The 13,833-nt window shown below is 49.2% G+C and overlaps 1 protein-coding gene across 2 annotated transcripts in view; it reads left to right on the top strand.

Annotated features, from left to right (window-relative positions):
- The window catches only part of SPTBN4 (spectrin, beta, non-erythrocytic 4), a 141,338-nt gene that overhangs the window by 81,305 nt on the left and 46,200 nt on the right, over nucleotides 1-13,833 (top strand). The window contains exons 16-19 of one of the 2 annotated variants that reach the window (XM_006871413.1): nucleotides 371-573; nucleotides 6,536-6,626; nucleotides 10,071-10,217; nucleotides 11,310-11,573. In XM_006871413.1, the coding sequence (XP_006871475.1) occupies nucleotides 371-573; nucleotides 6,536-6,626; nucleotides 10,071-10,217; nucleotides 11,310-11,573 (705 nt within the window). Of the gene's footprint in view, nucleotides 1-370; nucleotides 574-6,535; nucleotides 6,627-7,843; nucleotides 7,938-10,070; nucleotides 10,218-11,309; nucleotides 11,574-13,833 lie in introns of those variants that run through there. The other variant, XM_006871414.1, reaches the window with a different exon arrangement.

The raw sequence follows: 13,833 nt of genomic DNA, 5'->3' as shown, positions 1-13,833 counted from the left end.
TAAAGGGGAAGGGAGAATGAGACAATACAGGACAAGTGTATATCTAATATTGTGTCAGCAATATGAAGAATAATGAAGCAGGGTAAGGGGATATGGTGGGATGCGGGTTGATTTTATTTTTGGCAGGATGGTCAGGAAAGGTCTCTGAAGAGGTGACATTTGAGCAGAGACCTGAAGAAACTGAAAGATCCAGCCATGGGGGTGGACCGCCAGGCAAAGAGACCAGCCTGGGCAAAGGCCCTGAGTGGGTTGGTGTCTGGCATGTTGGAATGCCAATGGGGGCAGAGAGTGGTGACAAGTCAGACTGGCAGCCTCTCCTAGGCTCCTGGAATGGAAAGGGACCGACCTGTGCACCACCACCCCTTCCCAGGAGATGGCACTGTCGGGTCCCGAGCTCCCAGGCACCATGGAGTCAGTAGAAGAGGCGTTGAAAAGGCACCGGGATTTTCTGACCACAATGGAGCTAAACCAGCAAAAGATACATGTGGCGGTGCAGGCGGCCGAGGGCCTGCTGAGACAAGGCAACGTCTACGGAGAGCAGGCCCAGGAGGCCGTGGTGCAGCTGCTGGAGAAGTAGGCACCCCCAGACCCTGGGGCGCTGGACTGGGAGCGGGGCAGGAGGGGAGCGGGCGGGGCTCGAGAGGCCGTTGGCACCTTCTATCACCTAGTCAGCTTGTCTTGCCCCTGATTTCTACTCAATTCTATTGTTTTAGATTTAATTAATTTTCTTTGTGAAAGGGTACCAAAACCCATTGCCACTGAATTGATTCCTACTGGCTCCTCGGAAACCATCCCTATACAGGTTCGCTGTGAATCGGGACGGACTCATCAGCACTGAACATAGCAACCCCCCTGGACACAGTAGAACTGCCCTAGAGGATTTCCAAGACTGTAAATACGGAAGCATTCTGCTTTACATTTCTCTCAGAGAGTGGGTTGGTGGGTTTGAACCACCGACCCTGCGGTTAGCAGCCCAATGCTTAACCCACTGTGGCACCAGGGCTCTTGTGACAGGAAACTCAGTTGCAAATTCAAAAGGTAGAGATGTACGATGAAAAGTTCCTCTCCCACGCCAGGCCCCGAGCGTGGATAACTGGTGGGTTGTTGCAACGTTCAGATAAGCCCTTACCTGGGAAGGACCAGCTGCTTGTTGCCCTTGGATGTCCCTGCTCTGGCCCCTTCCTGAAAACCCACCTCTAAAGGCCAGGCACAGGTTCGGCTCCAGTCCCTGCAGAAAGCACCCAGAGTGTGTGACCTGGCGTGTATTTGTGTGTGTGTCTCTGTTAGTCTTTCATGCTTCCCTTGTGCCTTCTGGGTCTCTCCTTTTGTGACCACCTGTTTCTCCCACTGCCCTGGGGCTTGTTTGTACATGCAGCCAGAATCCAGCACAAATACGTACTGAGTCTTGCCATATGCCTGGCACTATTCCAGAAGCATTGTCCCTCATGGAGCTGGTTTACTAGGGTCTCTTTCTCTCTGTCCCTGCCAGTTTTTCTTGCTCCTCCTCAGTGATCCAGCTCCCTCCTCTCTGACTCCTTCTGGAAAGTTCCAGACTGGAAGAGGGCCCCATAGGCTCCTTCCATTGTTCAGTCTCCTGGCCACTCCAGCCTCAGCCCTAGAATGCCCTCCTGCCTGGGGGGGCTCAGGCAGGACCTGAAGCATGGGAGGATCCAAAACACTGCCTCCTCTTCTTACGCACACACACTTTGCTGTCCATGACGGATTCACCTAAAACCCAACCTTGCCATCCAGTTAATTCTGACTCATCGCAACTTGATATGGGACTGAGTAGACCTGCTCCCTACGGTGTCTGAGACTGTAAATCTTTATGGGAGCAGATTAATCTTTCTTCCTTGGAGTAGCTGGTGGGTTTGAATCACAGATCTTCCGGTTAGCAGACCAACGCTTAACCCACTGCACCAGGAGGGTTCCTTCAAAATGGATCCCTCCACCCCAACGCTGTCAGGTTGATTCCAACTCTGGTGACCCTATCAGAGACCTGTTATCTGTTGATATAATCCATCCTTGCCCAGAACTGGCTCTGGGTGGATCCAGCTGCCTATTGGGTGCATGTAGCAAGAAGTCTACTGAACAACCCACCCCCACCTCTTGTTTATTAGAAAGAAATAAGTATACTCCCAAGAGACCCACTAAGGTAATGAGTTTCAATTACACAGGAGACCATATGAGACGGATGTTAACAAAGGAGCTGGAGTGGTGTGGGTCTCAAAGCTTCAACAACCATTCACGTGGGCACCCTTGTGACTTTGCGTCAACTTCATTTCCAGCCAGCGCATTCTTCCGCACTAGAGCTGGTATCTGTTTCATTGAGTGCCCTCCCAGTTCTCTTCCACTGAGACACTTGCTTTTCCTTGTGCCTGTCTGCTCAGCATCTATGGGTCTTAGCTTTGGACAACTGGTGCCCCTGTTTTATTGATGCCCTCATGCTTCATGGGTAATCTGTGCTTGCTCTCAAGTGTCCTTTTCTCCTAAATTCATCTGGGTCAAGGCTGAAGGTTTCTAAAGGAAACGTTTATGGGAATTAGGGTCTTGAACAAGCCTGGACTTCATCTTCCTTTGTCCCATGTTTCTTGAGCTCCTGAAGTATGCTCAGAGGAGGAGGAGGAGCCCCGAGGATTATTCTTTCCATGATTCACAATCCCATTCCTTTTCACAGTCACTAATGAAATGCTCCTTGTGTTTTACTGATTACTCATCTCTTCTTCAGTCAATTCAACATGTACGGAGCCTATGCTCTGTGCCCTATGTGGGATGATGCTGGGGATACAATGGTGACCAAGACAGAATATGATGTCTGCCCTCCTCACAGAACTCATACTTTGTCTGACAAGGTCAGCTCAGATGATCAAGGCTGGGATGGCAGTATTCAGGGGACTCTGGGATCCCAGTGGGGTTGTCTGCCCCAAAGCTATGCTAGGTGAGGTGAAGACACATCAGGCATTGCAATAGACCTGATCCCTATTCCCAGCCCAGGTCCCAGTTACTTACTGATCCCAATTCCCCATTCAGGTCCCCGTTACTTACTTGTCATTTGTTGCTGTCAAGTTCATTCTGACGCATGGTGACCCCATATGCAGAGTAGAACTGTTTGCTCTGTCGGGTTTTCAAGACTGTGATCTTTCAAAACCAGATCACCACACTTGTCTTCCAAGGTACCTCTGGGTGGATTAGAACTTTAGGACTTCCGATCTTTCTAATAGCAGTTGTGCACATAACCATTTATGCTACCCAGAGACTCAATTTACTTGTCTATTGTTGTTAGGACCTCTGGTAGGTAGCATAGTGGTTACGAATAGAGCTGCGAACCACAAGGTCACCAGTTCGAAACTACCAACTGTAGAAAGATGAGGCTTTCTGCTTCCGTAAAGATTTACAGCCTCGTAAACCCTGTACAGGGACACTATGAGTCAGAACTGACTTCACGACACATAACCACCACCACCACCATTGTTGTTGTTAAGTGCCATTGAGTCAATTCTGACTCACAGTGATCTTGTATAGGGTTTCCAAGGAGTGGTTTGGTGGGCTTGAACTGTCAACCTTGAAGTTAGCAGTCTAGTGCTTATCCTACAGCACCACACCAGGACTCATTTTTCACCCAGTTGGAGTAATAAAAGTATTTGTCAATGCCTTTGATGAGTCATCATAATTTTTTTTTTAATGTTTTATTGTGAGTTATGTGATAGTTTACATGGGAGAACATTAGCTTTACAATCATCCTTTATATCATTTCATTGCCAATGGTTACAATCCCTTCCATGCATCATCAACCAACCAAAGGGTATACACTGCAAGCCTGCCCCCCAGTCGTCAGCACACAGCCCCTCTCCCTCTCTGGGTCTAGAGTCCCCAGCTGCTCCATCTCTCCACATCATCGTCTCTGCCTCTGTCTCTGGCATCACTGTTTCTGAGTAGGGTTGTGCACTCTGCTCTTCTCCCTTGATGGTCCCAGGGACCTCCACTCTTAGACTGCAAAGTCAATCACTCCCCTCTTGCTACAAAATGTCTACCTATACATTTCCAACCCTCACTGTCAGTCCTGATAACAATTATTCACTGTTGTACCAAGAGACCTATCCCCATCTCCTTTCATCAGCCCCGCCCAGACATATTGGATACTACTCAGTGGAGATTCTACCTTCCTCCGCGCCCTCTGGATCTAGGCTCCCTCTTGAAAGCTTGTAAACCAGTCACTTCTTGCCTTTGTAGTCCCCCATTTTGGGTAGCCAGTGTCCCCAAGGCTGTTAACTTTTAAGGAAGCAGACAACTTCCTGCCAAGGGGCTGTTTGGTTCAAACCACTAACCTTTCTGTTGGGAGCCCAATATTTAACCTACTGGTCACCATGGCTCCCATTCCACACCAAGAGGGGAGCAGAAACATGCCAAAATTCAGTGCTCAGGCCCCAGGGCCAGACAGGCCCAAATTCTAGTCCCATTTCCACCCCTCCACCTGTGAGATCTGTGGGGAATCACTTCACCTCTCTTTGCCTCGCCTGGCTAGGAACCTGGTCCAGCTCTGTGTGCACGGTGCTGGGCTTATCTTCATTTTGCATGGAGGCTCAGACAGGGAATTGGCTCTTCTAGGATCTAGGCCAGGAAGTGGCAAGGCCATGATTTGAATCCTCTGTGAAGACTGGGAGGAGCCCTTGTGGTACTGTGAATTAAGCACATTGGATTGTTACCAAGAAAAAGAAAAAAATAAAATAAAATAGTGGTTCAAACCCACCAGCTGCTCCAAGGGAGAAAGATGACGCTGTCTGCTCCCATAAAGATGTAGTCTCAAAAACCCTATATGGGGTCGCTGTAAGTCAGAATTGACTCAGTGGTAGTGGGTTTGTGTTGTTGGTGGATACTAGAGGAATTTTCCTCATCCTTAGGACTGATGCTTAACAGTTTGTCTGGTCAGGGCCTCCAGGGACTGATATCAATTTCAGAAGCATTTCCCTGACTTGTCAAGGCTGCTGACTGCGGTGGGGCAGGAGGGAGCCAGTGTTTCTCCTGCTTGTCTCCAGTTCTCAGTCTGTTTTCTTCTGTCACTTTCACACTCGGCCTCTTTGCCTCCATCCCTCTCTTTCTCTGTTTCTGTGTTTGATGCTTTCTCTGTCTCTGTATGTTTTTTTCTCCCTCTATCTGCAGTTCTTTACCCTGTCTCTCTCGAAACTACTTCTGCCATTCCCCCCATCCCCACCCGTTTATGTCTCTTTTCAGACACATTTGTTTCATTCATTTCTCTTGCTCTGGGCCTCAATGTCTCTCTTGCATTCATTGATTCATCGATTCATTCATGCAACAAATATGTACTGAGCATCTACTATGGGCCAGATCCTTTTTCTAAGCATTGGGGATATAGCAGTGAACAAAAAAGACGTGTCTACCCTTAATGGAACGACATCACTGTAGTAGACAGACAAACTGAATAAGTAAAACAAGAGTAAGTTAGTGGTAAGTCCTAAGGAGAAAACTGAGACAGCAAAGAAAGTCTGAAGTGTTGAGTGCATGGAATAATGAGAAAAGATCTGAAGGTTAAAGAAGGTGGCTGCTGAGTAGCTCTCCAAGAGAAAGAGCATTTGAGGCAGAAGGAACAGCTAGTGCTAAGGCCCTGAGGTGGGAGTGGAGAGTTCAAGAATACAGCAGTCAGCATAATTGAACAGAAGAGTTTGAACAAGTAGGGGCAAGGGTGTGTTGGACCTGGACAGTCTTAAGACTTCTTAGGGAGTTGGGGAACTTGGGAAGAGAGTCTTTAGCTCCCTCTTGTCTGTCTCCCGGGGATAGGGACAGAAGAGGCACACCTGTGGATCAAAGTGGAATGCCCCTAGCCCCCTCCACTAGGTCTGTTGGGCATTTTACCCACTTTAGCAGGAGGGCAGGCTGCCTGGGACTTTGATCCTGGCTGGCTGGGGGTGGAGTGAGGGTAAGGCTTGGGTCCAACTTGGTTAGTTCACTCTAGCCAATGGTATAACTCCCTGCCCACCCAAGCACCCACCCAATCTCTGCTGAGACTCCAATCCCATCTCTGCCTACATCCTGGCCGCTTCCATCTTTACAATTCTGTGACACTCCCCTGTCTGTCTAGCTGTCTTTTATGGTCTAGGTCTTGCCCACTTCTCCGTCTGTCCTCTGGGCTGTCCCTGAATGTTCTCTTCCTCTGCCCACCACCACCCTTTCTTTGCTGCTTCGTGTCTCTCCACCTGTCTCTTTCTGTTGCTGCCCCTACTCCGTTTCTCTCTTCTCTCCCTCTTATGTCTTTCCCCAGATATCTGTCTCTTTAAAAAGTCTCTGTATCTCTCTCCAGATGTGTATTTTTCTCTTCAGGGCGCTCTTTGGCCTATGCCTCTGTCCCAGGTTCTGCCCCACTCAGCCTGTCTCTCTTCCACACCCTTATCTTGATCTCTACCCTTCCTCTTTCACGTGTGTTCCAAGCCCTCCTACCCTGCACAACTCTATGCCCTCACAGCCCTCCAACAAGCGCTCCCTGCCGCAAGCCTCTGCCCAGCCCCCTCTCCCCCATCCCCAGGAGCCAAGAAAACCAGCTACGAGCTCAGCAATGGATGCAAAAGTTACATGACCAACTGGAGCTGCAGCACTTCCTCCGAGACTGCCACGAGGTAGGACTTCAGCTGTGTTGGGGGCAGTGACACCCCCTTTCCGAGGGAGGGAAGAACTCCCAATCAGATGCACGGTGGAGGTGGGGGCGGGGGCGCCCCGTCTAAGTGGGTCGCGGAGCGATATTTACGTGCATGAAATCCTAGTTCAGTGCGCATGTTCTGCAGTTTCCTCCCCACCCACGCGGGCGCCGAGGAAGGAGGGGCCTCTGGTGCCCCCGGCAACGGCGCGCGTCCACATCTACGGGTCCCGCGGGGACGCGCGCAGATCTCACCTTTCTCTCTGGAGATTTGAGATGATCCCTGCATAGGGAGGGAAGGCGGGGATGGCCCAACGACCCTGAGCGCTCTTTCGGTCAGAGAGGCTCCTGAGCCGAGAGTTTGCCCCTTTAAAGATGTGTAGGTATCTAAATGATCATACAAATCAGAGCTGGTCCCCATTAGGTACGACTCAGGAGACAGGCTGCCCTCTTCTTCTTCTGCATTCCATCGGAAACTGTTTTGCACTTTGACCACAAAAAAGGGAGCCCCAGTAGATGGTGCAGTAAACAGATTTCTAACCCCAAGTTGGTCCCTGCCCCAAGCTCCTCTATCTATATGACGTGGGATTCCTCCCTCCCCATCCATCCCCCCTGTGATGATCTAGTACCTGTTTCCTACAACCAAAGATGCTTCAGGAATTGGCTCCTGCACCCCCCCACCCCCAGTTAAAGATGGTTTGGTCTTCTCCATAGAGAACTCCCACCTCTCCCTCCTATTCTCACATAAATGAGGTAGACCATGGGAGACTGTTTGGGACAGGAGTCTTGTAAGAGGTGATTTACATATCCTTCACCTCTACATAGCTGGGGTGGCTGGGGATCCAAGCCCCTCTCTATTGGAGATGGACAGGAGTCCATCCCCCATCTACATTCCTCATCTTCACACAGCTGAGGTAGCCTGGAACCCAGGCCCCTCATCCATTAGAGATTATCCAGGAGACCCTCTGTCTACCCGTGAGATTGTTCTGGAGTTCTGGACCAAGGAAGAGTCATCTGAGATGGCGTAGAAGCTCTGCTTTCGAAAGGGTGGCGATTCTTTCCCCACCTCCAAATAGGGGCCCGCAAAGAGGCGGGCATGGAGGCAGACAGGGGGCGCGCGCGGGCGGGCGCGCTACCGCGGCGCGGAGGCGGGGGACTGGGCGCGGGTGCGCGTCTGCAGGAGCTTCTGCCGTCGCCGCCGCCGCCGCCGCCGCCGCCGCCGCCGTCGCAGTGGAAGGGCGATCGCCCGCCCGCCAGCTGCAGGGACGCCCCGCCATCGCCGCCGCCGCTTCAGGTCTCCAGGGCGCCCAGGGAAGGGGGCTGGCGCGCGCCCCCGCCATGGAGGGCGGGGGAAGGGGCTCGGGCGCGTGCTCACCCGCTGGGGCCGCGAGAGGGAGGGGCGCGGGCGACGCGGGGCGGGCCTGGCAGGAGCCGGGACCCCCGCCCTAGGGGAAAGGGCCGGGAGTCCGGGAGCTGTCCGCGGTGCTGGCGCGACTTGAGAGGCCGGGCCTCGGGGGAGGGAACTTCCAAGTCTACTCCTGGGGGAGTCTGGAATTGCTTTGGAATCCAGGGGGTTTCGACTTTTCTAGGGGGATCTTCTCTGGGTGATAAGGAACTGAGATCGTCCCTGTAGTTGGGAGACTCAACGTTTGGATTTCTTTTTTGATTACTGTGGGATCTGTTACAGCTTTGGATGAACCACTTTTTTTTTGCGGGGGGGACTCTGCCTTGGGTGGTGAGGGCCCTGGATTTGCTCTGGGTTTGGGGGCTCTGACTTTTGGGAGCTCTTTCTTGGTTGTTGGGCTGGACCTTCAGTGAAGGAGGCAGTCACCCTTGCAGGGGTATTTTTCCTGTAGGGTCGCTGTGAGTTGGAATACACTCGACGGCAGTGACTTGTATTTCGTTTTTACTGTGAATATGGGGTATGATCTCCTTTGGAGGGTTTTGCCTTCATTTGGAGGCTCTGGTTGTGGTTGTCATTGGCGAACTATTCACTGCGTGGGGGAGACCTATGGCTTGAGTTGGGGACTTCAGCCTGTGCCTTGGCTCTAATAGTGTATGTGAGGGGATATGAGCTCACTCTCTGGGGACTCGAGGCTGAGTTTGGCTGGCTCGGGGTTTGTCCTTGGTTTTGACTGCATATGCCTCCCGGGACCGCCTCGCAGGCTGGAGTTGCCTTTTTTTTTTGCTGGAGGGAGGAGGAGGACCTTGTGACTAGAGGGGGAGGAGCAAATTGTCCTAGGTGCTAGGTTTGGTCATAAGTGAGGTGCTTCTGGTTGGTTTGGGAGTGGACAAGTCTCATTGGAGTAGGGGTTGGGATGCTCAGAGAGCAGCCTTGTGATTGGTCCTGTCTGAGAGACTGAGAGGGGCCCACTGTCGGTGCTTGCATTTTAGGGCACTGGTTTTGTTGGTGGCTACAAAGACTAGAAGTAGTTTTAGGTTTTTATTTTGGAGGAGAGCAACTTGAGAGGTCAGTGTTAGGGAGTCTGGGCTAGATTTTGGGATAGGCTAGTTTGGGGAGCCAGAAAGCAGTTTTGTTGCTTGTGTTTTGAGCATTGGTTTTGGTTAAGTTTGGGCCCTAATCATGGATATTTGTAAGAGCACCTCAGATAGTCTGATCACCATCTATGACTTGTTTTAGCCTTCCTGATAAAAACAGAGCAAAGTTTGGGGAGCCATGGAGGTTCATATTTTGGGGAGTCAATCTGGGTTTACTCCAGAATGAGAGACGGGTTTGGAGGGAGCTAGATTTATCGCTAGTTGGGCGATCTGTTTGGGGGATTGATCTGATTACTTTGGAGGCCACGGGTAGATATGGTGGCCTCATTTGATGCCCTGGGGTATGGGGTTGGAGCATTTTGAATTGGTCTTTATTAAGGTTAAGGTTAGGGTTAGATGGTTACGACTGAATTGGAATCGGGTGGTCTCAGTGGTACTTGGCACTAGGACTGAATTTGTTGTTAAGTTCCATCAAGTTGATTCTGACTCATAGCAACCCTGTATAGATAGGGTTTCCGAGGAAGCGCTGATGGATCTGAACGGCAGACCTTGTGGTTAGTAGTCTAGTGCTTATCCTACAGCTAAATTAGGTTGGAGGACTTGCTTTGGGGATTGATTTGTCCCTGGCTGGGAAGAAACTGATTGTCCCAGACGCTCTGCCTTGGGGGCTTGTGGGAAGTACAGAAGACTGCCTTTAGGACAGAGGATTTAAGGGACTGGTTGTTTGGGGGACCCCTCCCTCCCTCCTTCACCTCCTGGAAAGAGCTTTAACTGCCCCTTCACCCTAATAAATACCTCACTTGAAAAGACTTTTCCATTTCTTCCTCCTCTCCCACAAAACCAGTAGCCCAAACCCTGAAATTGGGGCCTTGTGGAGGGGATGTGGGGAATGGGGAGCTGTGACTGAGCCCCTCCCCATTCTGCACAGCTGGATGGCTGGATCCATGAGAAGATGCTGATGGCTCGGGATGGCACTCGAGAAGACAGCCACAAGCTGCACAAGAGATGGCTCCGGCACCAGGCGTTCATGGCCGAGCTGGCTCAGAATAAGGAGTGGCTGGAGAAAATTGAGAGGGTGAGGATGCAGAAGGCCCCCAGGAAGCCCAGACCTCAGCGTGCACTCCCTTCATTACCATTCAGCTGGTCTCATAGCCCTGAAGTGGGTCACATCATTTCTAGGTCTGCCCCTAGTTCTTTGATCCTCAGTTTTCCATCTCTAAAATGGCCAACATTTTCTTCTGAATGGTGCCCATATACCCTCTTGACTGTTAACTCTTTCCCCCCTACCTTTACCTTTCTCCACCAGGCTTTCTTCCATACCACTGGGAACATCTAAGATGGAAGGTCGTGGAGACAAGTAGGGGTGGCTCTGGGAAGGCCAGGGTTAAGGTGAACTTTAGGTCCCTACATCCCTGGGTTGTAATGGCCCCTGTGCCTTAAACCTCTTCAAGCTGTTGTGTAAATTAAGGAAATAATAAATATAGATACTTTCCTGGACTCTTAGGCATATAAAGTGCTTAACACAAAGTCAGGCACGTATGGTCAGTAATTACTATGATACTGTTATTGCTAATTTATAATCTAGAGGTCAGCAAGCTGAACTTCTCTCTTGGCAGTTTTTTACTCTGAACTGCCTGTACTCTGACTGAACCCCTAGACTTGCATCCCTGGAAACTTTCCTCCTGAATCAAGTGGGAGCTACCCAGGCCAGCTTCAAGCTCTTAAATGGTGGGGTGTGGCAAAGCCACCCTTCTTGACCCTGATTTAGTGAAAGTTCATTCTCTCTCTGTCTCTTTCTCTATTACTTTTTTGTTTCTCCTGGCCTTCTCCCCATGTTTCTGAATGTATGTGTGTGTCTTTCACTATCTAACTGTCTCTCTCCTTATCTCTTTCCAATGTCTCTGAATCTCTTTGTTTCTTTTCCCATGTCTCTGTTTCCCCCATGCCTTTGTCTGTATCTCCCTCTCTGTCTGTCTGTTTCTTTCCCTCTCTTTGTCTCCCCATGACTTCATTACTCCCATCTCTTGACCCACCTTTGCATCCACTCTCCACATCTGTGTCTCACTCCCTATGTTTCTCCCTATGCACTGTTTCCCTCATATTTCTCTACCCCTTCCCACCACTCATCCCTCCCCTTCATCTCTTGCTACCTACTCACCTGGGATAGGAGGGCCAGCAACTGATGCAAGAGAAACCCGAGCTGGCCGCCTCAGTAAGGAAGAAGTTAGGTGAGATCCGGCAGTGTTGGGCAGAACTGGAGAGCACCACCCAGGCCAAGGCCCGGCAGCTCTTTGAGGCCAGCAAGGCTGACCAGCTGGTGCAGAGCTTTGCTGAACTGGACAAGAAGCTCCTTCACATGGAAAGCCAGCTCCAAGATGTGGATCCTGGTGGGGACCTGGCCAGTGTCAACAGCCAGCTCAAGAAGTTGCAGGTATGGCCTTTCAGACCTAAATGGGGGTTCGCTATGTCCCAGTAGGACCTGGGTCAAAGTCAGATCCCTCACAAGCTATTTCAAACAGAAAGAAATTTAATAGAGATTTCTTTCAGATGCGTTGGAATGGTTAGAAGAGCAGGAAGGGAAGATGGAGGCAATCCAGCTATTGGTAACTGGTTAGAAGCAGCCAAAATCCCTGGACCAAGGGTTACAATGGGAAGAGGAAGGAATTAGAAACAAGAAATACTAGGCAACTAAGCTTCACATGGGTGTCTAACCCCTGTTATCCGGAGAGAGAAATCAAGGTCCAGAGGTGGGGGAATGGCTTTGCCCAGAGTACTAATGACAGCATTCACTGAGCATCTCCTGTGTGCTAAGCCTTCACTGACTCCTCCAGGCAACCCTAGGAGATTGGTACTGCTATAATCCTTCGTTTTACTAATGAGGAAACTGAGGCATGGTAGGTGAACTCCTGGCCTAAGAACACACCACCAGTCAGGGTGAAATAGGGGACTCCTAGAGAACAATGTCTACTTTTGTCTCTGTTCCTAACTGGCACCTGCTCCATGTCTGTTATGTGCTGTTGACGTGGTGTGGCCGGAGGTTATGAGCATAGGTGTTACTCCTTACTTCCCAAGATGTCACAGCTCCTGCCTTTTTACGTGCCAGGAACAACACCCAACTTTGGTGAGCCTCCTTTTATCGATGGGAAACAGAGACTCCAGGAAGGAACTTACTTGCCAGGGTAGCAAGTGACAGAGTCAGAATTCAAACCCAGATCTTGTAACTCTTTATTAAATTTCTGTAATATACCTTGGCATGATTTTGCTTATAAAGTGCTTGGCATGGTGTCTGGCAACAAAGTTTGATTGATAATGAGCGATCATAACACTAATACGCGTGTATTCACTCATCTGTGTACCCCAAGATTTATTGAGTACCTACTGAGTGTCAGGCACTGTTCTAGGTGCTGGAACACTGACCCAAAAAAATCACTGTCCTTTTGAGACTTAGAGCCAAACAAGCAAAGAGATCACTAGATAAGAATAGGTGGCCAGTGACCACACTATTGTATTTGTACCAGTGGCTCTCAAATGTTTGGTCTCCAGGAAGTCCTTTGGTGACATCATGTCAGTTCTAACTCATAGTGACTCTGTGTACAACAGAATGAAATAAGACCCAGTCTTGCACCATCCTCTCAATCCTTGCTGTGTGAACCCATTGTTGGAGGCATTGTGTCAGGATCTTCCTCTTCTTCACTGACTCTTTCTTTGCTTTACGAAGCATAATATCCTTCTCCAGAGACTGGTCCCTCTTTTTTTTTTTCAAACTCAAGGTGTTTATTCCCATCATAAAGTTTAAAAAGAACAATTTGTCTAACAATCAGGTAGAGGGGTCCACTGACAAGGGCTTGCTGTCTTAGTACTTTAATGTTCTCCACACATTCAACATGAAATACTGACAGTGGATACACAAGAGGGGAAAAGACTCGAGCACAGATTCTTCTGGAACTCACAGTATCACCCTGGTCAAGCATAATAAAGAGACCAGTGAAGTGAACAGAGAATAAGGGAGTTTAACAGAGATTTTAGTTTGAAGGCGTTATTAAAAAAACAAACCACAAACCAACTGAACAGCCTTCTCTTCTAGCTAATGAAAAGAGAGAAAGAGTGGAGTACACAACTTCTAAATCTCTTTTCTCTGAAGTGGTTTATTAAAGGGACACACACCACCAGTGCTCATGTATAGCTGTAAGTACCAGGTTCTAACAAATTCTTCATCTCTACCTGTGTTAACGAGAACCACATTACTAGAAATATAAATGCAAAGAGATATAAACTATGTGATATTAAAGAACAGATGTTCTATATAAAATACAGTATACCACTTTTATCTCTTTATGTGAGTAACAGTATAAAGAAAGACCTAGACATCCCAAATGCTCACCTAGTAGAGACTGGTCCCTCTTGATAACATGTCTAAAGTACATGAAATAAAGTCTCTCCATCCTTGCTTCTAAGAAGCATTTTGGCTGCACTTCTAATCCAAGACAGTTGTGTTTGTCCTGTGATAGTCCATGGCATATTTAATATTTTCATCAATACTATCATTCAAAAGTATTCATTCTTCTTGAGTCTAACTTATTCATTGTACAGTTTTCCATGCATATAAGGTGATTGAAAATGCTATGGCTTTAGTCAGGCACTCTTAGGTCTCATACTGATATCTTTGCTTTTTTTTTTTTTAACACTTTAAG

Source organism: Chrysochloris asiatica, unplaced genomic scaffold (genome assembly GCF_000296735.1).
Source record: "Chrysochloris asiatica unplaced genomic scaffold, ChrAsi1.0 scaffold00168, whole genome shotgun sequence".
Taxonomy (NCBI): Eukaryota; Metazoa; Chordata; class Mammalia; order Afrosoricida; family Chrysochloridae; genus Chrysochloris; species Chrysochloris asiatica.
The sequence above is the reverse complement of the archived record's forward strand: the minus strand, read 5'-3'. Positions and strand labels throughout refer to the sequence as shown.